This window comes from Gambusia affinis, linkage group LG03 (assembly GCF_019740435.1).
Source record: "Gambusia affinis linkage group LG03, SWU_Gaff_1.0, whole genome shotgun sequence".
In the NCBI taxonomy this organism is placed as follows: Eukaryota; Metazoa; Chordata; class Actinopteri; order Cyprinodontiformes; family Poeciliidae; genus Gambusia; species Gambusia affinis.
The window spans coordinates 17,910,183-17,937,014 of record NC_057870.1 but is presented as its reverse complement, the minus strand read 5'-3'; the positions used below and the strand labels follow the sequence as shown (position 1 = coordinate 17,937,014).

The following is a 26,832-nucleotide window of genomic DNA, read 5'->3' as shown; positions in this document are numbered from 1 at the left end:
GACTCTTTATAGGATTATGTTTGAGTAAAACAAACATTGTTCTTTTATTCTATGAATCACTGACAACATATCGCTGAAATTTCAAGAAAACATTTAGTATTTATTTGGGGAAAATGAGAAATTGTCAAAAAAAATGAACAAGATGCAGTGCTTTCAGACCTTAAATAATGCAAAAAAAACAAAAAAAAAACAAATTCATATTCATTTAGAAATAACAATAGTAATGTTTTAACTCAGGAAGAGCTCAGAAATAAATATTTGGTAAAATAACCATGAGGTTTTCAATGGGCTTGAGAGCTGCATATATTTGAGAGAACAATTTGATTTTATCTTACAATTAAGAAAAAATTAATAAATCAGAATAATTCATAACAAATGAACAAAAATAGCGTACCATGAACCAGGCTGTTTGCAGGAGTGACGAGTGTGTCCCAGAGACAAACATTCCTGCAGAGCAAAAACATTTCCAAAAAATGATGATCCACTTCATATCACACAATCTGATATTATGTATTCCATTTTGTCAAAAGAATTGGCTTTTCTGTCACAATAAATCCTGAGCGACAGGATTTAGTATGTCAGCCCATCCTTAGCATCTTTAGCTGTTGTGGGAATGAGTTTCATACAGTTCAAGAACACGGTTGTGGTTACATTTTGTCCATCCTTTCAGAAGCATACTTTTGAGGTCAGACGCTGCTGTGGGACTGGATGCTTGGCTGGCTTACGGTTTTCTAGTCATCTTTGTCTCGAAACAAATCGCACCAGCAGTCAAAATGCACATAAACAAAACTCATAGGACATTAAGGATTCAGGGTAATTTAAGTTACAGGGAGTAGAGATTTAGGATAGGAAACAGTTCAAAAGGAAAATCGTTCATGTTTTTGTACCTGTTGTCTGTTGAAAGCCCTGCTGTGGCAATGAGGGAAGAAGAGCCAACAAAAACAAAGTCATGAGCGGTTTTGTTGTGGCACTGCAACGTCTGGCAGAGAGGAGCACAGAAGGGAGTCGGTAAAAATGACAAAAAGAATAAAACCGGTAAAATATTCATTTCACAAAACAACCGTAATGGGATATAAATAAACTATAAATAAATAAATAAATTACCAGGTACGGTTTGAGTGTGCTCCCACTGGTGTTGGTTTGCCAGAGACTTAATCCTCCATCTGCATCTACAATACCAAACTAAAAAAAACAAACAGACAGCAGATTGCAGTAATTGAAGTAGTAGCACCGTTAATTTATTTGAACAAAGAAAAAAAAAACTAAAACCAGGTCTGAAACACCATACTGAGAGCTGCAAAGATTGAGCCAAAATTATTCCACAAAACACAAAAGTCACTTGTCATTCAGGTTGATGGGAAACAAATAAAAAAAAAATAACAATAAAGGTTCTGTTGGGAATCTGGGATCAGCAGAGCATCAACAATGTTACTGAATTTCACCATCAGTGGTCATAATGTTCTGGCTGATATGCTTGCATAACTAAAATGAGGTGCTCTGCTTGTATTCTCTCTGCATTACTTTTATTCCAGAGCCTATTCGTCTCCCTTGGCCAGCACAGGCAGATAAGTACTGGCACAGGAGAGGCACCATCTGAGAAAATTATTGGCCTGAGGCGAGAGCCTGAGTTCAAAACGCTGGCTTCACTCAGCTCAGTAACAATATGTGCTGAGGACCAACTCCCCATGGTGGTGTGAGCTGGAGTGGCAAATTTGTGACAGCAAGTATGAAAATAGCGTTGAATACAACAGAATGGTGACCCATTTCATAACAGAGTACCAACAAATTACCTAACGGATATATAAAAAATGACTTGGAGCCAAAATCTCCTAAAATTAGAAACATGCAAGACAAATCAATCAATCAGGTTTTGTGTTGTTTTTCTAACAAATAAGTAGGTTTAGAATGTTTTTTTTTTTAGTTTTCTGACACAAAAGGAGTGTTCAAGATCACATCTCTCTACAACAGGAAGACTGAAATTGATTGATTTTGACAAAAAAATGACAGGTTTGTCACATGACAGCACATCCAACAAAAAAAGGATGGAAGGAGAACTTCTAAATGTAGCCCTAGCGGTGTCCACAGCCAGACCTCTGAGCCAGTTGTGGATGTGTGTGAGACTTCACTTCCGTGTGCTTCACTTTATGCGTCCCTTGTTGGTACAAAACAACTGCTGATGTTTAGAATTTGTATTAATCCCTGTTCTCCAGACCATTCCAGTTGCATTTTAGCAGCTCCAGACCTGATGCGTTAATCTGTCTGTCTCAAACAAATGAACTTTACAGGAATTAAATCCCACCGAGGAAAGAAAATTTTGACTTTTGACAACTTCTATTCCCTGCAACTTTTGTTAAATGGCCACAGCAACCATGCTTTTTAAAAACATCTCAGGCATGTTTATCCGTGACTTGTAACAAGAGCAAAGACAATTTATTCTTCTACAAACTACAAATTGTATTCAGTACGCCGCATTGGTTTGAAGTCATTTTTTGGGGAAAATCATGAGAGAAAACTGACTTTGGATTAACTAAGAAGGATTGACTGCTACATTACTGTAGCAAAGTTAAATCTTAATGAGTGAAACAAGTTGTTAGTGGAAAAAAAGTGAGAATTGTATCTGCTTCCATTGATCCCTGATATCCTTTACAAAACCACTAAAGGATTCTGTTTGCAGTGCTGAACTGAGTCTGTGCATCAGAGAAACAATGAGGAAAAACTAAATATGAACACAATTTTAGTTTTTCATCAGTGTTTGGTAAAAGTGGTTTTAGACTATTGTAAATTATAGACTGAAGTCACCACAGAGAGCTTTTAAATTGCTGAGCATTGTGCTGGTTTGTTAGATCCCCTAAACTACTCAGACAGCATTTCTCTTCATTGCAAAATTTACTATAAGATTTATAAATCTCCATTTTCTATGCACAAATTAGAGCTGTAGCTTTTGCCATCACTACTTCCTTCTTTGAGAAACATGGTGTCATGCACTGATGCCCGAGTTCAGTTCTGTCTTATTCTCTGTTGACATGGCAATTCATCCAACTATTGCTAGATGGAACCTTGGATATAATTTAAAACGACGAGCTTTAAACAATGCAATTCAATTAAAATGTTGGCTGTACAGCAGGTATTGAAAACAAAATATTGCCGTGCTCCGAGCAGTATTTACGCTTCATTTCCATCAGGTTCATTTCAAACTTCAGATGTGGTTCTAGTGCTCAGTCTTTATCAGCTTGCAGCACGTAGGATAAGTGTAAATTCGTGACCTTGTTCCCTTGGTGGTTGAATCGGATCCTGGTGACTCTGGAGTTGCCTGGACTTCTGAAGCAGATGATCTGCTGAGAGTGACCCCACTCGAACATCCTCACGCTTCCGTCTTGAGCTCCTGTCAGGTCTGACGAACAGGAGAAGGAGCAGCAGAAATGAAGATGTAACATTCTTTAGGTAGATGTCAGTCAGTGCAGGATCTCAGCATATCTTCGCTGTTGTTTAGTTCCCAAACCATCCATAATTGATCAAGGAATAGGTTCATTTATACACGCTCCAGGAGCCATCTTCCTGTCCTCCCCAGTTTGCATTTTCAGAGAAAAAGTGTAAGAATCTCAACCAAAAGAGCTAACATTATTTGAGGAGCAGCAGGAAAAAAACAAACAAAACAATTTCAGTTGCAGAATATGTAAAATCTTTGGTGATGCAACGCTCCCTGGAGGGTTTTCGCACCAGAATATGACGAATGTGTTGCATTTTTAATATAAAGGCAATGACTCCTCCGACCTACTGACAGACGTCAGAGTTCTACTTACAGTACGGCAGTGTGGGATGAGAGGTCATTCTTCTCACGTTGTTTATATTTCTCTTTATCATCTGGGAGAAGGAGAGGAAAGAGGGGGTGGACATGAGCTTAACCAAGAAAACTAAACTTATTTTTAAAGCAGAAAAATATACTGTTGTGAAAGAAAAAGGGTCAGAATAATTGCATTGCTAGGAATGATGGTGCAGGTCATAGGGGGATCTCAGAGAAAAACAGAAACATAGCAAACTTTTTGGACTTAAAAACAAAAAACCTTCAGTGTTTTAAGGTTATTACTGCGCTGAAAATGAACCACAGTTGTGGAATAACCTTGCAGATTGAATAATTTACAAAGGTAGCAAAAGCTGATGATAGAACAGAACAACCCATTTACTCACAGTGAGAGAAACGTGGATTATAAACACAGAGGATGTTTGATAAACATACAATATACAGGTACATCTAAAAATATAATATTTATTCAGTCATTTCAGAAAGGTAACCTGATATATTACACAGAAACGTTAAACATGGAGAAATGATTATAGCTGCGAGATAATGAAAATCCAGAAATTCAGAGTCTCAGAAAAATGGAGTAATGAAAAAGCACAATATCGGTAACTGATGGGCTCCCATCTGTGGTTTTTCTCAAACTTCTACTGAACTTCACGCAGTCCTCTGCAGAAATCCAGAAGCCGATTTTATTTTCCAGCTGGATTTGGCAGCAGCTCACACTGCCAAAGCTACCAAAACCTGGTTTGGTAACTATGATCCTCTCTCCTGACCTTTAACCCCATAGAAAGTCTATGAGCTGTTGTCAAAAGATGGTGGATCCATCAAAGCAGTCTGGGTTTCCATTACGCCTACACAGTGCCGCAGGCTGATTGCCTCCGTGCCACGGTGCACTGATGCAGTAATTCATGGAACAGGAGGTCCAAACTGCAAGTTAATCTACTTTTCACAGGCTTGACGTTTCTATTTAAATATTCTTCTTTTATTACTGAGTTTTTGTTTATTCATGAACTAAAGTATAAACCTCAAAATTGGGCTTGACATATAGAAGAATGTTTTTATAGATTCTATATAATTTATAACCTTCACACTCTCAGATCAATGACAAGAAATGTTTTAACTTTTTCCGCAGTATTCGCATTTTTCCTTTTTTTTTTTCTTTTCTTTTTGATGAACCCGTCCTGGATAAATATCTAACAGAACAAACTTCAAGAACAAATTGCCACTGCATCTCATACACTGGGAGCTTAATGTCTTCTAATGCACCGACCTCTCCAGAACACCCTCAGGCTTCACAGCCATCCATCCATTTTCAGGGCTGGCTCAGAGTTGTTACACACCACTTAGCGCATGTATGCCCAAGTCCAGTCCTCGAGAGCAACTATCCAACAATTTCAGATGCATCCCTTCTCCAACACACCTGAATCAAATGACTGGACTTCCTCATCAGCATTCAGATCTGCACAGTCTTGGTAACAGACCATTCATTTACTCCCCAACATCTCTTTTCCTCATTCCTACAGACATAAATAATGTGGTGACTTTTGCTTTCATGTTTTGTATTTTAAGATTATATCATCCTCTAGTTCTGATTTACATCTTATAAAGCAGAAAAGCTTTTAGCATGAAAATTAAAATAAAATTCCATCTGTTGACGCCAACATTACATAAATCTAATAAGCAACGTTACTTTGAACAACAGAATTAGACAATTGTTTCAGTTTAATCTACTGCAGCTTTTCAGCTGTTGGCTCTATAAAAACACACATTGACCTTAGGAGTTTTATTTTTTATTCCATTATTCAGCCACAACTTTTTCTCCTCCAACCTTCTGCAAACCGCCTGACTGCTTAGTAACATCATAATCATCCTGAGTGGATTTTACTGCCCAGTCCACATAACAATAAGTGAGCTGGGAAAAAAATCAACAAACATGACTCACACCTACATGATTCAGACCATAAAATTAAATCCAGCTCCCTTCTGGATGATAACGCCAAGCTTCTCTGAGTCAAAACATCTTCCTGCCTTTTTATACTGAAACCAGCTGAAACCACAGCTTCAAAAAACCAAAAAGGTGGGAAACGACCTCTCATTTCTTCTGCTAGCCTACGATAGGAGCTAATGTTAGCAGCAGCCAGGATGCTTTTGGCAAACTGGGGGCAGATGAAAATGAACTATTAATGTAAATTATTTCAACTGCATTGAGGATTTTGCTTTGAGAACAAAGAAGAGCAGATTAGGAGCCACAGGCATCAGTCACTTCCAGGAGAGCAGGGTTTGCTATTATACTTATTATTATACTTATTCCATCTGTTTGAAAGCCAAAATTGTTTTCCTGCTTTTTGGAAAATGGGATTTTGAAACCTCTGGTTATTAACAATCAGAATAAAACTGGGTTGTTTCATACTGATTGATCCATAAAAATAATTTCCATCTTGACCTGTCTCAATGATCTTTATCCAGTTCACTTAACTTAACTGAGAAATATGCATCAATAAATTCTTAGCAGCAATAAATTATGCCACCAAGTACGTTCAAACATTTTGTTTTTAAATTTTTTAATATACACTGATCTAATACATATTGTGTTGATTTAAGCTACTAATTAGAGTGCTCTGCAAGGTTCTGTACCTGAGTAAATTACTTTGGTATTGCAGAATTCTAAAAAAAAAATTATAATTACACTTATTGGATAATCAAAATCCCCAGTATTTCAGCCTTGGAGCTCCTGGTCTTTGTGCTTTAATGTCTGTGTTTAGATCAGTCGGTCATTTTTGCAGACAACTTGGAAAACTATGCAAATGATATTAGCAAGGGACTGAATTCCTCAACAAGCTAAACACTTCACACTCAACATCGATGTTCACATTTAACTGATTGTACAGGCTGCTGTTTCTTCCAGTCTGAGTTGCTTTGTTTGCAGATATTCCCAAAATGCAGTCTGTGTTACTCAAAAGCAAGACAAAAAGCAGATATTACAAGTTCAGATGTTCAAAACAAAGCAGTATGTTTAAAGATGCAGATTTTTTTTTCCCTGCAAGTTTTGTCTGCAAATGATTTATTGGATATGCACTGAAATACTTCATGAAGCAAATTATCAAAGAGTCACTTGAAAAGAGACAAAGCATGCTAACGTTAGCCTAGCACTTTCAAGAGTCTAGGAGGACTTGTTTTTATCAAAGCCTGCTACTGGAGCTGGAAAAACATATTTAGAGATAAATGCTATGTACATTTCACACATAATAGTTCCGCTAACAGAATATTAGCAGAATACGAAGCCTATCCTGCAGAGTTATTTGGCTGGGACAAAATGGTACAGATTTAAATTTTTCCAAATATATTTCGACAGATGACCAAAAGTCTAATCTATAGCTAATCAGATCAGTGACAGGGACAGAAAACCATTATTACACCATCACTAGCTTATATACCATGAAGTAAAAATAAAGCCTACTAAGCCATTGTCATTTTTAACACCTGCAGGGTTTATTGGTGTGCATTTACCACACAGTTGTGCCTGGTTTTAACGTTAGAAACTCACCACAGCTGCACCTCTGCCGGTCTGGTGGCCTCCAAGCCACGGCACACTGATGGGTGTGCCGGGGCTGCTGTGGGTGTATGGAGTGGTGCCGTGAAGCGAACCAAAGTCATCACGTGCATGGACCACCAGGAAGTCATCACCACCAACACTACAGGGAGAAAAATAATTAGACATGTATAATTAGATGACATGGGTCACAAGGCAGAGCCTGACTGGTTAGGGATTAATTTCACGCAGCAAATGAACATCCTTACATCTGCATTCAGGAATATATTAATATTTCAAGGCTACAGCTACATTAAAATGATTGTTTGTACTCAGATTTTAAATTAAAATAATCAGAATTTGAGTTGAAATGAAAAATACTGTCAACAAATAATGAGTGAGCGAGTTGATATCACCCCTGGTGCAAACCAGCACAGCGTGAATAAGCAAAATGCTCAAACATGCAAGATTGCTTTCATACCCTTTTGATTCGACTTCATCTTCATCAATCCAAGTCAAGATCTGCGTGGCCAAGATGGATGACACATCCAGCTCCTGAATGTCATGTGTGGAGGCCATGACTAAACAATTACGGTTTGCCTAGCAGACAGACAGAAGAAGGGGCATGAGGAAAGAAAGGGATGGAAGAGAGTAGAAAGCAGGTTGAGTCTCAGAGGAAACTCTGCATCAGACAAATTTAATGTGCTCTAATCAAGCCTGCTGACCCCGGCCTCCAACTTCCCTACTGGCCAGAGCTCATCCATGTCGGTTCACATCAGCATCAAGATGTCACTTGTAGACACAAAGAGTGTGTTGCAACACTTTGTGCTTGTGGTGAACAACAAACATGTCTGTCCTTAAGCAGAAGAATTTTCTTTTCTAAACATACAGGTGTATCTCAGTAGATCAGAATATCATCAAAAGGCTTATGTAATTAAACTGAAGATGCATTAACCACAAAGGGATACATTTCAGTCAATTACTTTGGATAACTTGAATTGTTGCGTCTCATGGCTAATTAAAACAAAACCTACTGAAAAGTATGCCCATGTACTGTGCACAATATATGGACTTGTTTTAAGCTAATATTGATGAAAGAGAACTAGAACTGAAATCTGCCAGTGAAACCAGACATTTTAACATATAATATGGAAAAAATGTCTGGTTCCACTAGCAGGTTATCTCACTTATAACTAGTTCTTTTTCCATCAATTTTAAGGAGTTACTGGCTTAAAACCTTCCCCAATTTCTTGCTGAAAAGTTACTTGCAAGTTACTTTTGTCTTATTTTAAGAGTGCTGATATTTGCACTAGAAACTAGACCAAATACACTTGGTATGATTTTGTGTTTTTGTACTGACCGTCAATACTTTGTCTGGGCTAAATTTGCATGAATTACTGCAACAATGCAAAACTATTGAAATGTTAAGGAGACCCAGGTTGAAATAACAGCAGCATTTGTCTCAACTGAATTGTTGGCTCTAGAGTTTTTTTATTGTTCTCTCGACAAAAACAACAGATTCTCTCTGAGCTGGAACAGCCAGCAAACTGATCTGACCCAAATCCCAGAGACAACGTGGTCGTTAAAGAGGTTATTGGTACATTTGGCAATGTGGGCAGGTGCCAAGTCCAGCTGGACAGTAAAACCAACAAGCTTTCCAAAAAGCTTGTTGGGAGGAAGAGACCAGAAGTGACTAAAAACGTTCTGGTAGATGGCTGTGTTGACTGCAGACTTGATAAAACACAGCAGATCACACCTCAGATCTCGACTGACTGAGGCAACGTCACACCAGACTTAAAGCAACATGGATTCTGTGCCTCCGGTCTTCCATCAACTCTGGGATGTTGATTTTCAAATGAAAGCCAAACTTTACTTTAATCTGGGAAAAAAGGGCATTAGACCCCTGAGCAACAGTCCAGTTCTTTATCTCTGTAGCTCAGATAAGTCGTTTCTGACACAATCTCTGGTTCAGGAATAGCTTGACACGAGGAACATAATATTTGCAGTCCATGTGTGGGAATCGTCTGACTAGTGGGTCTTGATGGACCGACTATAGGCTCAGTCCACTTCTTGTGAAGTTTCTTGATTGGATTTTCTTTGTCAAACTTCTCAAGGTCATAGCCATCCTTGTTGCTGGAGCACTTTTATCATCACACTGTCTCCTTCCACACAACTTTCTATGAATATGCTGGGATACAGAACTCTGAGCAGCCAGTTTCTTTCACAATCATCTCATGCCGTAGCTTCGCTGTAGAAGGTGTTGATGACATTTTCCCAGTCAGCAGTTTTACCCACTTTTGTGTAACTTCACACCCAGAGTCAGAGACCTTTGAGGACCTCAGGAAACTTCTGCAGGTGTTTTGAGCTAATCAGATGATTAAATTCAAAATTCAAATTCAAAACTAATTTATTAATCCTAAATGGAAATTAAATGTTGTTGTAACTCATATTAATTCAGATTCTTCAAAGAGTTATTGTACTTTGTGATGTCTGGAAACATCTTTTGTAGCAATCTGTACAAAAAAAGAGTGATACTCTAAGAAGCCTCTGACTGGAGATTTTCTGTTTTCCCAATACAGTCTCACGAAGAGGAAGTTGACACCAAGATTTTTCAATATTCAGCTTTTTCACCATATTCTAATTTTTTAAGGCAGAATTTTGGGTTTTTGCCATCTCTAAGCAACATTTATCAAATTTACATAAAATAAATTCTTGCAATATTTCACTCTACACGTAAATCTTAATAAAATAAAAATTGTGCTTGTGGAAATGCGTGACAAATGTTTTTTCTAGATGTACCTTTACATATTTTGGCTGCTGTCCCATTTTCCTAGGAACAATTAAGCTGTTTTTGAAACTATAGAAGATCCACAGTACTAAAATATTAACTAAATAAATAAGAAGACAGATATACCATGTTTCTGCTGACCTACTTGTTCCACATTCAGTCTAAATTTAGTTTTTATTACAAATTCTAGTGAAACATTTCAATGACTGAACAAATTTACTATATGTAAAATGTTAGTCTATGCATGAAATGTACAGCATTTTCATAAAAACAATGGCTAGAGGAGATAAAAAATAAACACCGAAGAAAAATAATAAAATGAGCAACCTTTGTTGCGTAATGTTTGGTCACAATGATAATTAGAATTCTAAGTAAACAAGTTTCTACAGCAGTTTTCCATTACAGAGAATCGTGTTTCTTCAAAGACAGAGCTGCAACGCAAATCACAAATACTGCATCCGTCTCCATGGTGCTGATAAAAGTTTTATATTACTGAGAAAAAAAAAGGAAAAAAAAAAGCAAAGGCAGCCAAACAAGCAACTGAAGTAATTAACTGTGAACACTTGTGTCTTTTTTCATCGTGTTTTCTAATATTTAGTGACATCAGTGTGAGGCTTTTACCTTGTTGATGGCAAAGGCTGTAATGATGTCAGATTCCTTGTGGATGATGCGTGCTTTGCCTCCAGGGCAGCCCAGATCTGACTCAGTCTGTGGCAAGTAACAGACAGAGACACACACACACACACACGCACACCATGTCACCACCATGGAGATTTAGTAATTACAAGTGAAACATTGGAAAATATTTCCTGCAGACAAATAACAGCCTTAATCCCTGCTCCATTTCCTTTAAACTATGGAACAGACACAAGAGAGCTGAACAAATCATTTGTCAAGTTATGTTCAGCAGAATTTATCTGCAAAGCTAATCCTATAAATTATTTTTATTTCTATAGCGTTTAAGAATCTCCCACTTCTGTTTAACAGAAGAAAAACTGAATCAGACCAAACTCTTGTTCATTGCAGCGCTACAATGCAAAAGTGCTAACAGTTCCCGGTCTTTTTCACATTACCACCAAAATTTTCAATGTGTTTAACTGGGAATTTATGTGACAGAGCAACAAAAAGTGGTGCGGGATTATGAAGTGAAAAGAAAAAGAATAACCAGAACCACCTATTACATCTCTACTCGCTTTGCACATCCAGACACTGAGCATTCGGAGATAGATTGGATGGAGAGCACCGATAAAGAACAAATGTCAAGTCTTCCTACTGATTCTCAATTGGATTTAGGCCTGGACTTTGACTAGGCTATTCTAACCCATAAATTGCAGCTAGTAATGTATAGTATTAATTACCAGTTTACTATTACTGTGTTTCTGGAAGGAGAACCTCCTCTCAAGTCTTCTGCAGCATCTAACTTGTTTTCTTCCAGGATTGCCCCATCCACCTTCCCATGAACTAAGCAGTTGTAAAGGAATCCCGACAGCATGATGCTGCCACCACCATGCTTCACCAAAGAAACGATATATTCAGGAAAATGTGCAATGTCTGTAACGCAAAAAATGTTTTTTATTTAGGCAAAAAGTTCAGTTTTGGACCCATCTGGCATCAAAATAGTCAAACCTGGCTATTGCCCTTTCTCTTGTCTATTTATGTGGATGAGCGTGTCTTTGATGGGTTGCAGTAGTGTCATACTACTTCTATTTTCAGTTGATGGACTGAACAGAGATGTTTACAGCTTGCAATATTGTTTTGCAGCCTAATCCGGCTCTATATTTCTCCAAAAACTTCTCCCTGACCGGTCTTTGTTCTCTGGTCTTTAAGCAAACCTTCAGAGAACTCTCAAGTTTATACTGAGATTAAATTACACAAAGGTGGACAATATTGACCAAGTAGTTGACTTCTGAGAGCAATTAATATATAATAGGGTATAAGAGTAAAGGTGGTTGTGTACAAATGTATAAAACACTTGCAAGGTTTTTATGTACAGAAATTTTGAAACATTATCATTTTCCTTTTACTTCACAATTATGCATGACTTTGTGTTGATCAATTATTTAAATCCCAATTAAAAACAATAATGTTTTGGACTGGAACATCAAGACAAAAAAGGTCAAGGAAGATGAAAGGCTCAGTAAGTAAATGCTGGCTGGGAGAGAGCAGAAGGGAAAAAGACCCTGAAGCGATGAGTGGTCCGGTGGGATGCGTACAGCTCTGCAGGCTCTTCTGTAGCTCTGCACATTGGACACAGAAGATAGAACTTGATGCCCACGTTACCCGAGTCGAGGATGAATTAAAGTCTTCTGCGCATTCAGTCGGGACGAAAAGACTGTGTCGTTTTCTTTTAAGGAGTCAAACAGAACTTGACCTGCAGAAATCTAAATATGGTGTTTTGCCATTTTCTCTAGCTCATAATCTCTGCAGGATGCAGATTCACTGCGACAGAGTTGAACCCATTAATGTGAAGCTGTTCAGCTTCATAGTGTGTCCTCCGAGAGACTGGGTTAATTAAAACTGAACCAAATGGAGTACCTACAATGTGCCGGCTCTCATGGTGGAATCCAGATCTATAAAGCATCAGTTTACAGACTTATCTTAAATTTATGCCTCCCCTTCATATTGATATCGAGGCAGGTAAATGTAAGATTAATCTCAAACTCATGACAGCAACATTCAAGGTTCATAGTCCTAAAAATACACATACTGTAATTCTGTCAGGATCATTTAAAATTGGATTAAAGAGGTCACATTTGCGATTTAAAAGGAGATGACAAGTACTTTGAACAAGTGTGTGTACTGCCACCCCTGCTTGGCAATACGCAAACTCTAAACCCGTGACGTGCGTTACATAAGGTGTTACATTTACAGAAGTGAACAGCAGCATGCCATACACATCTTAGTGTTAAAAGAATTACATAAAATGTTCTGTACTGCAAGTCGCAAAGCTTGTGTGCTATATTTAGAAGCACACTGTGCTTCGTAAAAGCCTGCTGATAAACATGGAGCTCAATCAGAAAAACCTTACAGCTGAAGACATTTTTCTTTTATTTGCTTGACTTTTTTTCTAATGAATCTGCATTTCAAAGCTGGACTTTGAAACACAGAAAAAAGCTTTTTCTTAATTTTATCTTTACATTAATTGTCACATCTCTCAGAACTTGTTGCAACACTTCTTTTTTTTATAAAGCGAAGGACCAGAAATGACCGAGATAATTTGCTAGTGAACCAAAATCAGACAATTTTCAGCTTGACCTGCACTGGACCATAAAACGTTTCATCAGTGGATCCTTGGTTAAAGATTTTAAGCAAGCATTTCATCTTGGGGAGTTTTGACCTAATAAAGTGTTGCAAAAAATTCTGAGATTTGAAACCAAAGTCCGTCTCACTCATCCCACTCCCATATAATAAGCAATTATTGATCAATAAGAAGCAGTACCTGACTGTTGCCTGCCTCCTCCACTCCTGAATATTTCATACTGTCAGTGTGGTCCTCAACCGACTTTAATGATTGGGGGAGCAGCGAAAGGGAAGACCAGCACAAACAAAACACACAACAACCAGTGATAAAACATGCAAATACACAAACTTTGATTTAAAATAATGTTATTAGCTCAGTGAATAATTATTTGCATACAAAATGGAAGCATCAACATGCAAATGAAGGCAATTATGATACATGTGGATTGCATGCAGCACCCAAAAAGCACAAAGGCATTAACAGGGATTTAATGATGCTATCTGACTGGGGATTCATGCAGATGCACTGTGGTAAATGGTAAATATGTTACTTAGTGAGGGTTAATACAGCGTGTCTCATGCAGCAGGTTGGGAGAATAATTTGACTGACCTGATTTGTGCCTGGTTTCTTGGTGAAGATGTTCCTAATGAAGGTCTCCTGCACCTCTTCCTGTTTCACCAAGTACTGCCATAAACGCTTCACCGGCAGTACTGAGTGGTGGTTGTTTCTGGGAAAAATAATAAAGAGTATTAGAGTAAAACATATACAATCTTTTGAGTGATGATTAATTAGCAGCACAAAGCTAATACAAAAAAAATAAAAAAAATCACATTTAAAAACTCTGTCAAAATACAGCTAGCAAAGATGGGGAGAAAAGGGAAAAAATAACAGCAAATAAATCAAAAAATATTTTATATGGGAAAAAAATCTTTAAAACAATAGCACTCTCATCCTCTGCCTTCACCTCCCAATTGCCTGTGAACCCTAAAAACAACGAAGCCCTTCAACAACAGACAAATCATCTGGCAAATTAATAAGTAGGGGAGACTAAACATTGAGAATCGAATCCTCATTTCCTCCACAGAAACGCTTTCATGAGGAATAACTATAAAGATTTTAGTGTACCACAAACTAACAGTAGGAGGTTTATAGCCAGAATATATTTCAGCCAGCAGCAATAGTTTATCACACAGTTTACCCTGTAAATAAGTCAATGGTATTCACCTTTTTCAGAAATAGAGGGAAAGCACAGACTTTTTGGATTTTATATTTGCTTTTTAAGGGTGGGGTTCGTGTTGTTTTCTACACAGTTCAAACTTCAAAGAAATAAAAGATAAAGGAAACAATACTTCAGGGGAATCTTCTTGTTTTAGAGTCTACTGATTTTTTTAAAGCATTAATCAACTCAGATTTCTCTGCCTTTAAAAGAAAAAGACAAAAAAGAGAGATTGATCATTTTAGTTCAACCTTTAAAGTGATGGTACCTGAAGGGGGTGTTGGATGGCTCAAACAGGGCTTTGTGCCTGAGCAAGGCGGGGCCAGGAGTTGGGATCTCATCGTGGGGGTGAGTGGAGATGTACTTGGCTGGAGGGCCGCCGAACAGCTCCAGCCGCTTTTGCAGCACCTGCTCCCATCGCTGCAGCGTCTTCAGCACAGCGTGACACAGAGGCGAGGCCACAGGCAAATCTGTGTTTAAAAAAAGCAGCCGCACACAAAGGAGGCGGCAACAAGATTAGCTGAGTGAGGCAGAATGAAGTAGGGCAGCACTCATCTCCATCCTAGATGTTATTTGTTTTAGCATGCAGAGTATTTTAAAACTTACCTAACAGATCATATCCTGCCACCGGGTAAAAAGACTTGAGGTTGACCAACACCAGTTGTACCATGGCTAGGCGCATCAAACACCAGCTTAAAGAGAAAAGAAGTCATGACAAATCAGATTATTATGGGGGGACGTCATGCGGTGTTCAAGCTGAATGTGGAGCAGCAATTCAAGGAAGCTCCAACGGAAACAACTGAAAGGAGAAACACGAGGCTTAGTGAAGACATTCAGGATTAATCTAGCTAATTTGAGGGGGGAGATGAGTCACAGTACAGAGTATGTATAAATTATGTCACCTGTATGAATTATGGTTTGAATGCTCTTTCTGTGGCAGGTTGGGTTCAAACACATCTTCAGATTCAAAATCTTCATCATCTTCATCCTGGCTTTCCTGGCTCTCCTCTGAGTCGTACTCAACTCTGTCTTGTGACGGTGGCAGCTCAGGCTGAGAGGCAGGAGGACAGATGCAACAAGGAATCAGTTGAAAGAGCAAGAAGAGCCATGAGTTTTTGCTCATTGTTCTCTGTACTCTAGATTACCTTGGCAATGAAATAATCCCAAATACTGAGATCTGGAGGAACAAAATGCTCTTTAAAAATGGAGGTCGCTTCCTGTTCCACTACGACCTTAGGACTGGGAGGTTCTTCACGGTCGATTCCAGACTCTTCCCTGGATCCACTGCGGGATGACAGAACCCTGAATCGTCGTGGTTTCCGGTCCAACCCACTTGGGGAGGCTGATAAAAAAAAAAGAAGAGATCTGTTGAAACATGTCCAATCCAAAAAGCAAACAAACAAACAAAACAATACTAAGCCATGCATAATTTGTTTTGAAGAAGCTACGTTTCATTCAGCATCTATGCCAAAAAAAGTACAAAAACAATCACTTGGAGGCGGAGTTCTTGCTGGACTGCTGGCTTTATCCATGACAGGGACACGGGCGCCTCCTCCAAACACAGTCATCCAAAGCTTGCAGTTGAGTGGGTGAGCCACGATGCGAAACAGCTCGTTGCTGGAGTGTGTGGCCATGCCGTGAACAAACAGACTCAGGAAGACTGCTGTCAGGATCTCACAGAGCAGCACAGCGAGGCCCGGCTGGGTCTCCTCACCTGCAGAGCTCAACAGGCGAATAAGAGAGGAGATACCTGGAGAAACAAAGAATTTGAAAAATTGCAAAGAGAAGAAAATGTAAGCATTTTTGTGTCTGAAAACTTTAAGCAACAGCTCAGAATCCTTTAGAGTTTAAAGTACTTTTGATAGGACATGTTGATAAAAGCAGGATTAATTTTGAAACAGTATTCATTTCATAATTATATATTTTTCTAACTATGCCACTATCAATCAATGAAAAGGTTTTAGGCATTACAGTAGTCAAACCCTTTTTATAACAGTCATCCATATTTTTTACATGTTTCTACTTCTATTTAGATAGCCTTAACTCATGACTACTACATATTTGAGGCTGGATGCCACCATCCTTATCTTCTGCTCCCTTCTAAAGGAAATGCCGCATCAATAATGTAGAATAGGAACAAGAAAGGCCTTAAATGCAAAAAATTGAACCAAGGACAAATATGTCCATTTTATTTTTTGGTTCCCCCCACCTCCCCTCCCCTCCCCTTGTGGGCTCTAGTGTCCCTTATATGACAGTAGGCTGACAGGAAACGGGGAGAGAGAGGAGGGAAGACATGAGGCAAATGTCGCCAAGTCCAGGAATCGAACCCGCGACGGCCGCATCGAGAACTCAAGGCCTCCAAACGTGGGTTGCGCACCACAGCATGCCCCAAATATGTCCATGTTAAACGTGATTTAAAAAAAGGGACGCTCTAGTAAAAGTTTTTATGTTAGTAATATTGTGTGCTTTAATCAGAAATGCTCAAGAGTGGATCAAACATGTGAGAACAAAATAAGCTTTTAAAATTACTATAAATGGTTGTTCCCAACACATAAAATACGGATAGTGTATGTCATTAAAATATTAACAGGAAGCTATTACTGGCTTCTTCTAAGCTGAAACATTTCTTAATACCGCCGAGGATTTTCTACTGTATGTTACCAAATTACCACCACCAAACATCTATAAATGAAACAAACAACACCAAACACATCCCAAGCCAGAGAGACTGAATAAAAAATGTATAAATGATTCCACCTCAAAGACAAAACATTTAAATCTAAATAAAATCCAAATGGAGCTCAGAAGGTCTGATATCGGTGTGGTAAACTGCCACGCAATGAATTATTAAAAAGACGGACAGCAGCAAAGAAAGATCTTTAATAATTAATGCAACAATAAAACATCTACACTGACAGCCTGCAGTGTCTGATGAGAATAAACATTTCTGTTAAAATGTTGCTCGGTTTACTCTAAATTCTCCTCTCTACTTGCAAAGTAAGTAAAAAACTAATGTTTTCATGACATCATTTAAGTTTTGCTTTAATTATGTCAAAACCACAATGTTCATTGTTCACATGGTGAAAGAAAATATTGACAGCGCTAATAATCCACTTTGCTCTGTGCATTATTCTATCTGCTGAAATGTATCAAATTATTGTGTTAGAGTTCAGTGTTTCCACTTCAAATACTGAAACTTTAAACATGTAATCTACTCAGTGAGAGAGAAATGTTTATTGCTATATTCTCTACAATCACAGTGAATACACAGCCAAAAACTAAAGTTTAAATAGCAAGTCAAAACACTTAGAATCATTGATTGATGAATTCTGGATTCAACTGGCCTTTCCATTGGTTTTCAAAGCATATATGCAACTTTAAAATACATTTTTAAGACAATAACCTTTGGAGTCCATTTATCTGTATTTGGTGATATGTTTGCTACAAGTTTAGTGAAATGAAAGCTAAACCAGACTAAACATTTAGAAGTAACTTAAAGCTTCTGTCATCAAAGTATTAGTATGAGTTTTAAGGATTTTGGGAGGTAACTTCTGATTTAGTTGTATTATTAATGTGTGCCATTTTCCTTTATTCAGCTTTAGACCTTTAGACCTAAACCATAGCTAAATAAAAGACAAGCTAGAAAAACTTGAATGTCTAAAATTTATAGTAAAATTGCATTCTGACAGGCAATCCCACTTGTTTTCTTACAAAGTACACCAATAAAGCCAAGATCTTTTTGTACAGATGTGAGAAGTGTATGTGAAGTAATGCCACACAAGGAGAGAAATAGTTTGGTTTTTTTATATTCGCTGAAACAGAAAACAACTTTAAAATATTCCTTTATACCGAACCAAAAAACCAAAAGTTGAATCTGTGGGACTTACCAGGCCACTGAGCAGGAGAAGTGTTTGGCTGAACAGCCTCACCCAAGCTGACTGTTTTCACTGCCTGCTTCTGAGACAGTAAAACACTCTGATACACAGTCCCGGTGAAATGGTTCACATGGCTGTCAGAGGAGCAGAAAAAAGCAAGAAATGGACCAATTCAAGATAAAACTTCCAAAGTAACATTTGTGTTTTATGCATAATGACTAACTGAAAGGTAAACTTTGAGGGGGGAAAAAACCCCATTAGGATACACAGATTACAATTTTGTGATGAATAGCAATGATGCAGCTCTTGAAATAGCTACATGACTGTAGTGGAGCTAAATCCTCACAAGTAAAACCAATTTATTATGTGGAAAAGGATACTCGGGGGGGGGGGGGGACAAGAGTATTGCCTCATGCACACAAGCTTTACACTGCTGTCAGAAATTAATCAAAAATTAGATTTTAGTTTTTTTAAATGACTTTGTCAAAAACAGTCCTTCATTAAAGTGGAGAATTGCAAACAGCCTGGGCTTACTAAGAATATTTTTAAATTTCTGTGTAGTTTGCCAGTTTGTTAGGTCTCTAAGCAATAGTTCCCAGACAAATTTCTCCTGACTTCTTCCAGGAGAAAGATTGGATAAAGGACCATCTAAATCTAAATCTTCATTCTATGAACTCTAATTGAAGCTGCAGGATTGGGGCGATATTAATTTTGTTCATGATCACTGGGTTTTGCATTGTAGCAAGAAAAAAAGTCAAGCTGCTTTGCACTACTTCTCAATTTCGGAGACGGAAAATAAATGAACTTTTATCAGCTACGATCGCAAACACAACTGAATAGTAAAAATGATGACACATGGCGTTTAAATTTGACATAACTCATTTGAGAACTACTTGCAGCTAAATAAGTAAGGGGAGAGAACTTTAAGAGTAAGAAGGAAAAGAGCTCTTCTCCATAAGACATGACACACCTAATTCATTTTTAGTACTGTGACTTTAAGCGTCAGTCTGGTAAAGCATTCACGCAACTGCAAACATGGAGGATTCTGACAAAACCATGACAGCAGCACACAAAGCAGCACAGCTTTAAGCCAAACGGGCTATTTTAAAAAATGGCCTCCCACGCATAGGAATTCATCTGAAGTTTAAATCCGACTCCATTGTCAGCCTGATTGGAAGCTATGGTACATCACGATCTTAAATAAACAATGCTGTCCCCCCCATGTGTAAGAACCAAAAAACATAATTAAGCATTTACAATAAGAATGACAACAAGCATCCTTAAAGTTTTCATAATTTATACTCCACGTGATCAAAACAGACAAGTGCCCGTCATAATCTCTTTATTCGTTTCTTTAGTTCAATTTACAGCAGCTTTTTGCAAAACCCCAGTAAAAAATACTTCAACTGAAAGTGTGTATTATCCTCCCATTATGCAGCACGTCCTTGTTACCAGCAGCCGTGTCGCTGCCTTATTAATTATTATTCAGCACCAACAGCCCTTGAAATCATTCAGTTCATACACCGTGGATGAACTGACACAAATGTTCTGGACAAATATTAACAGTCGGGTTACTTGTGACAAGGTAGTAATTTGGATTTATAGTGAAGGTTAATCACACTGGAAGTGAGAAACTTGTTGAAAGAGTCACCAGGAGACCAATAAGGCATTAAAGCAATGGGAGCAGGCAGGACACCAGCCTGGAGCCAACACCTCCTCTACCTTGGTTGCATGAAGTAGAGTTTGCACAGTTTTATGCAGAACTCTGGAGAAAAGGTGCAAAGTATTGCATTGTGTAGGTTTAAAATGCTTGTGTCTAAAAACCCTGACAGGAGGATCTGTCAGGACAGATCATTTCAGACGACTAATATTGACAGCGATGATCGCCATGGTAACAGAAAATACATGAAGGTAGCAACCTCTTCCATGCTGTACTGGTGAGACGGCAGAGGTGAAATCAAAGACAGAGAGGTCCAGCTGTGTGAAGTAGGATGAACACTCAGGCGATGTTCTTTTCAAAGCATGTGATGCAACTGTGCTGTCATATGTTGTTCATGAGGCTCAGGCCAGATTACATCAACTTTCAGATTTACTTTTCTACAAAACCTGTAATCATTTTATATACCGTATACACTTTAAAACAGGTGAATTATATATAACTATAACTGATGTTAAACCACTTCAAAATTAAAGAAATAGTATATATATTTAATTTGATCATAGATGTTGACTTTTTACATTTGTCTAAAATACATTAAACAGGCCCATTACATACAGAGTTATAGATCATAATAAAAGAGAAAATATTCTGCCACACTCACCTGTATTTGTGTCCGTCACAAAGACATTGATAGATACATGCAGACAAGGAAGCAGCCAATGTATGCATCACATAGATCTGAAAAGGGGGGAAGATGCACAAGGGTAACATTTTTTTCTGTTCAGGTAAATATTTTGTTTTGAATTAAAAATATATTTATTGACAAACATAAAGCGTAATAGTAACAATAAAAATATTACTTCAACTAAATATTAGCTTTAGGGCTGCACCGTTGTACCGGCAACAATTTCTGTGACTGGCTGATAGTTGCATGTGAAGCCAATCTTATCCCCTGATCTAATCCACTTTGGCAAAGGTTTTAAAAAAAAAAAATCTACCACTGTCCTTTTCTGCTCTGCAGAAAGAGAGGTTTGACAGACAGACCGGCCCACCACGTCTGCAGTTAACAACCCCACTGTTACCAATTCAGCCACTTTCTTGCTATATTTAGCGATATTCCAGACAAAAATATTGGCATTAGCTAAAATCAGAATCAGCAGGTCAGGCTTTTTAGAAATTGGTAATCAGAAAACTGCAATATGCGCACCCCTATTAGTTTTGTCCTTTACTTTACAAATGGACCAACTGTTTTCAGCCATTTAGAGACACCAATGCCAATCAGATTTCTTCAGTTTTCACATTCAGTGCCACAGTATTAAATGAGGAAGAATAAACTGCCATACCTCGTTGTTAACGACATCCGGATGTGGAGGAGAGTCGAGTGCATTGATGGTATGCAGGATGTCGTGGGTCAGATTGGTCAGATAGACGATGGGGTTGGCCACCACTGTCTTTACATTGACCGTACAGGCCGTGAGCAGCGGGATAGAGGTAGGCTGGGCATTCACTGCCACCACAGACTTCAGGGAGTCATCCTGCAGACAGAGGGGATGCATCCAAATGTGCCTTTAAGAACACTGTGTACATATTTACCACAGAGCAGACTATAAACAGAAAACCACTGTGTCCAAAGAGACAATTGTCTACTGTGTCCTCTGCACGACATGTAGCTCTTGTCCACACTGCTTGAACTTTTCAACCACACATTTATTTAAAGTATTTTAATGAAACTTTCAGATCAACATGATGAAGTAGCAAATAATTGTGAAGTGGAAGGTATAGGACAAATGGTTTCAGGCAGCACAAGGTCTAACTAAAGTAATTCAAAGTCTTCTATCAAATTTCTCAATTTTTAGAAGGCTACACATAAGAAACAAAAGAACAAAAAACAGTGGGCAACATCTTTAAACCTTCAAAACAGCAGCCTTTCCTCAGCAATGAAGTAAATCAAGACTAGATGAGCCAACAGCTGGAAATGTCGCACATAATTTCCAGAAGTATCTGTCTATGTGTGTGTGATTGACAGTTAAAGAGAAAAGAAGAAAACACTGGCAGTAGAGAAGTGTGTGATTCTGGTGTGTACTATATTTCTAAACATGACTTTCTGCATATAAAAATACCAGGAAGACTCATTTTCTTCACCCTCCATGAATCACACTCAGTTCTCACTAACCTACTTAACAGGAACTCTTCACACCGTTTGAAGTAAACACAAAGGAGGAACATGAACATTTCCTCAACAACGAGGAAATTTGACAACTAAGGGACCCAAGCTGGGGGAGCAGAAATTTATTTTCTTTCAAAATCAAAGCAGAAGAGCAAAAAGGACTCCCTGTGCCCATTGAGTATGCTACAAACACAGCTCCCATGTCGCCTCATTGGGTTGTTTACTCCCAACCCGCGTTTTATTCATCAGTCTTAAAGCAGGAGGTGTTTGGACACTTACAGCACATCTTGTCAGCTCATTGCTGGAGGTGTACAAGCAATCACCTCAACAGGATGTAGTAACTAGGTACAAATGAGTCTAAATTAAAGAAAAATGATCAAAATAATAGATTATTTTTAGACAGCATCGTGAATGTGTTTTAAAAATACATCAGTACTAATTTGCTCATTAGTTAGCAAAGATATGTAATCAGCTGCAGGGTGACAAACAAACTGTAATAGCACAGTTAAACAAATGCCTACAAGAGCTACTCAGCTCATTAAATAATTTGCTACTTTGTTTATTATTTAGAAAGATGCAGAAAGAAAATTTTACTTTATAATTTTTGATTATATTCACCAGACAAGTTGTCAGTGTTTAACCTAGCTTGACTTACTGTCTATGTGATTAGACTTGTGAGTGACACTCAACGTCTAGTAACAGTAAAAGACACTTTCTTGGCTGAGGGGTGTTACTGCAACAAGCTTTCACATTTCTCTTAAGAGTAAAGCAGACTCTGGATTCCTGCCCACCTCCACTTTCCTTTCCCTCTTTTACTTTACCCTCTGCAAAGAGTCAGAAGGAAAAAAAAACAAAGAGGGAAAGAAATATCTGTAGATGGAGAAAGAAAAAAATAGGAGGGGAGAAAAGGCAAAGAACACACAGTAGAGCAGAAAATAAATCAATGTGTGCTAAGAAAAACTAAAAATATTACATAAATACAGGGTATGAAAAAAAAGATTGGAAAAAAAAAAAAAGAAAAATTAAATATTGCCCATGTTATATTTAAACAGTTAAAAATGGCAAATATTAATTTGGCACACTGCATAATCAAATAAGATGGGAACAATCTTATTAATTTTTTGGATTCAATATTTGGCATTAAATTTACCATTTATTTAGATTTATTGCAAATTTTGGCAGGTTGTGAACTCTACAATTAGCATGTTGAAGCTCTCTGCACAAAAAACCCCCATGACTTCTGTCTTTTCAAACAACCGATAAGCTGATGAAAATGCTGATAATGTTTTCTCCTCCACAGTAAGGCTAAAATTGATTATGAAGGTGCAGAAACTCCCACATTCATAAGAAAATTCTGTAAATTGTGAAAAATACTGAGGTGTAAGTAACATTGTTGAAATCAAAACCGGGAAACAAATGCCTGGTATCTACTAAGAAAACCAATCTGAAAAAAAAAAATAAATAAAAAAAAAAAAAAAAAAATCTAGAAAGCAGGTGGATTTTCTCATCCTCACATTCACCTACAAAATAAGTTATGTTGGAATAGCTGCAGCTACTATTCAAAACACTGCCAAACCCTGCCCAGAAGTAGCCTGTTGGTTTGCATCTGTGCATCTTTTATTTACCTGATGAGACTCTTGAAGCAGTAATATGAGCTCCATGCGTACAGAAGCCAGTCCTCCACCATGGGAGCCATGCAAGCTGCAGTAGCTCAGAAACATCCTCAGTAACGGCTGGTTGCTCTGAAGCCAGAGCCTCCTGCTCTTATGCACGTCATTGCGGGGGCTGCCAGGCTGAAAAACATCTTTGCTTTAGTAGTTTTTAGAAGAAATTATTTAGCACTCTGTATATGAAATGTGTCACTATGTCTATATTTGCAATTTTTCAAACGGAATTAGAGAAAAACATGTTTAGAAACAAAGTAAGGCAATTTGTTCCTTGGGATATAACCAACTATTGATTTTTTATGCGATTGTGTGACTTGCACAAGCTTGCAGTGGTAAAAACAATCAATAGTTGGAAAAAAGAACCAGAAAATTATGTCAGTAAATAGACAGAGTAGTCGTCTTCATTTAATATCACCGCAAGGAGCCAGCAGCCAACACCCACCTGTTCCTCCTCCACCAGGCCAGAAACGGGGCCATCACCCGAGACGGACCGTTCTGGTAAGGAAGGTTTATAGCTGCAAACATGCTGGTGAGCCACAACCTGAGGGGTAAAGGAAAAAGAAGAAATTTATTCTCAAACTCAACTCATCAGGAGTGAGTTTATCATTTATGCATGACAGACAGAGCAAAGCATTTTACCACAACATCAAAACATTGTCTGTTTTTCACATGAGAGAAAAGCAGTGGCGTTTCAACTAAAGTGATGTTTACATGAACTGACAGAGAGAAAGTGCATAAACAATGACAGGAACAGAAGAAGAAATGAGTGGGAGTTATGCAACTTCCAACTTAAATTTACAGAAGATTAATTCCACAGTGGAGAGGAACGCTACAACTTTTTGGAGGAATGTGGAATTGTGCGTTTGTACCTCTCTCTCCAACCACTGACAGAGCTGGTACCGCAGCTTCCCTCCATCCAGTTCGTATCCCGTCGACAGAGTCCGAAGCTCGTTGCTCATGATCTTCAAGCAAGCGGTGAACTTAAGATGGGCCAAAAAGATGTCTTCAGATGGAGCAATGAAGTCGTCGCCGTCTTCACTTTCCTCGCTTTTTAACGTTTCTGCAATAGTCAACATGGAGTCCTGTCGGTCCTGAAACACACTGTTGTCTGTTTTTACATTGTTTTCCGGAACGTTCTCTTCGTCTTCGTCCTCTTCATCTTTGTCGCTGTCCCACTTCAGCTCCAGGTGCTCATCTGGTAGCGCCATCGACGGCTGGCTCCAATCAAAACTCAACACTGAATCAGACCTGCTGTTGCTGTTTCCATCCGACTGGTAGCCGTTCATGCCCGGCGGAGACCAGTCGGGTTCCGATGCCGGCCCATTCCTGCTCCCAACGCTCAGGTCATGAGGAATGTCTTTTGCTCCGTGATGGGAAACTTTGGAGTGCTTGTGAACTTTGGGCATTTTGGAAAGGACTTCCAGTGCTAACATGGGGCATCCGGTGTGGAGGTGTGCGTATGCAGTCGTGAAGAAGAGTCTCCTCTCATCCAGGCTGATGGAGTCGGCCCTGCGGACTTCTGTGGTCAGAGCAACTTTAGCTTTGTCTGAAGAGCTGAAATGGCGGCGAAGGAGCAGCGGATGTGTGCGGAGGTAGATGTAAAAGTTGAAAACCTCAGGGTTACTTGCAGACATGGTTGAAGAAACTGGAACAGATGCAAAGGGACAAAGAAACTGTCAAATCTAAATCCAGAAGTCCTACAGACCCCAAAAATACAAGCTGTTTACACCACCACGTTTCAGCATTTAAACTCTTTAATTTTTTTCTCTGTTTCATCATGTTACGTCGTCAAACTTCAGTGTATTCTAATCAGATTTTCTCAATTTTCTCAGCATCTCTCAAACTATTCATCTTTGAAAAATATCCAGATTAGTCAGACTGGCCTGAGAGCATCTGTGAACATCATGACACACATTCTCATTTCGGTTACGGCTTAGACTTTGACTGGGCCACTCCAGCAAATTAATATGCTTTCATCTAGACCATGGATGTCCAGCTAAAGTCTTGCAGGTTTCAAGTGTGTGATGGTGGAATTAATTCCCCAGAAAGTAACACAGCTCTGCAGAGGCCTAATAATGAACCTTCTTTGAAACATTTACCATGTCCTCTGTGTGTTTTGAGTCAAAATATACTTTTAACTTTTCTTATTTCCACTCTAACATAAAGGCCAGATGTATGGAATGGACTTAATGATTGTTTGAGCTTTGGATTTTTGCAACTCCTTGAAAGATCGCCTCTTCTCTGATCAATGTTAGTCCTGTGTTGCCAATGCTTGGGGTATTTTATAACCTGGAGTAATTTTGATTAGGCGCATCAGTAAAATGTGCAAATGCATGTCATATATTTTTTGCCTCAACTTCAACATTATGTTTTGCAATGAGTTGGTGTTCCGAATAAATTCCAAATAAAAACACACCGACAGAACCTAATGTTTAAGGGATGTGAGGCTTTAGCAAGTCACTGTAACCAAGTCAACCACCTCAACTGTCTCCATTGGGATTCTAAATATATGAAGCAGCAGCAGAAGTTGCTCACTGATAAACTATACATTGCGGTTACTGAAATGTGAAAAGAGGAGCAAGAAATTAAGGGAAAGAAATGGCTTAAGGGCAGGAAGGTGAGAAATCAAATTTTCTTATCCAGGTAAATATTAAAAAATTCAGAGACAGAGAGAGAGCAGCTAAGTTTAAAGAGCCAGAGTATTTTTTTAATTTGCAGGAGCCAGTATTATGTTTTCTGTAAGCATACCAGCTGTGGTTTGGGGACATCATTTATGGAAAACATGTTAGCATACTGAGGTTTAATCTGGGACTGGTTTGGCTTTTAAGTCAAAAAGAAAAAGTTCACACTGAGTTCAGGGGTTCATCTATTGTTAAAGGAGGAGTTTAGA

General features: G+C 38.4%; 1 protein-coding gene across 5 annotated transcripts in view; it reads right to left on the bottom strand.

Moving 5' to 3' along the window:
* LOC122827404 (dmX-like protein 1) overlaps positions 1–26,832 on the bottom strand; it is a 62,377-nt gene that overhangs the window by 5,704 nt on the left and 29,841 nt on the right. For 3 of the 5 annotated variants that reach the window (XM_044110311.1, XM_044110320.1, XM_044110330.1), the window contains exons 29-49: positions 24,812–25,587; positions 24,385–24,483; positions 23,901–24,068; positions 21,452–21,643; positions 20,770–20,846; positions 18,461–18,582; positions 16,066–16,323; positions 15,719–15,915; positions 15,476–15,624; positions 15,180–15,265; positions 14,842–15,043; positions 13,967–14,084; positions 13,556–13,618; positions 10,738–10,824; positions 7,810–7,928; positions 7,344–7,491; positions 3,801–3,861; positions 3,264–3,391; positions 1,105–1,182; positions 888–979; positions 395–447 (exon numbers count right to left, since the gene is read on the bottom strand). In XM_044110311.1, coding sequence (XP_043966246.1) covers positions 395–447; positions 888–979; positions 1,105–1,182; positions 3,264–3,391; positions 3,801–3,861; positions 7,344–7,491; positions 7,810–7,928; positions 10,738–10,824; positions 13,556–13,618; positions 13,967–14,084; positions 14,842–15,043; positions 15,180–15,265; positions 15,476–15,624; positions 15,719–15,915; positions 16,066–16,323; positions 18,461–18,582; positions 20,770–20,846; positions 21,452–21,643; positions 23,901–24,068; positions 24,385–24,483; positions 24,812–25,587 — 3,273 coding nt within the window. Of the gene's footprint in view, positions 1–394; positions 448–887; positions 980–1,104; positions 1,183–1,203; positions 2,029–2,434; positions 2,455–3,163; positions 3,392–3,800; positions 3,862–7,343; positions 7,492–7,809; positions 7,929–10,737; positions 10,825–13,555; positions 13,619–13,966; positions 14,085–14,841; positions 15,044–15,179; positions 15,266–15,475; positions 15,625–15,718; positions 15,916–16,065; positions 16,324–18,460; positions 18,583–20,769; positions 20,847–21,451; positions 21,644–23,900; positions 24,069–24,384; positions 24,484–24,811; positions 25,588–26,832 lie in introns of those variants that run through there. The other 2 variants (XM_044110339.1, XR_006370059.1) reach the window with 2 other exon arrangements.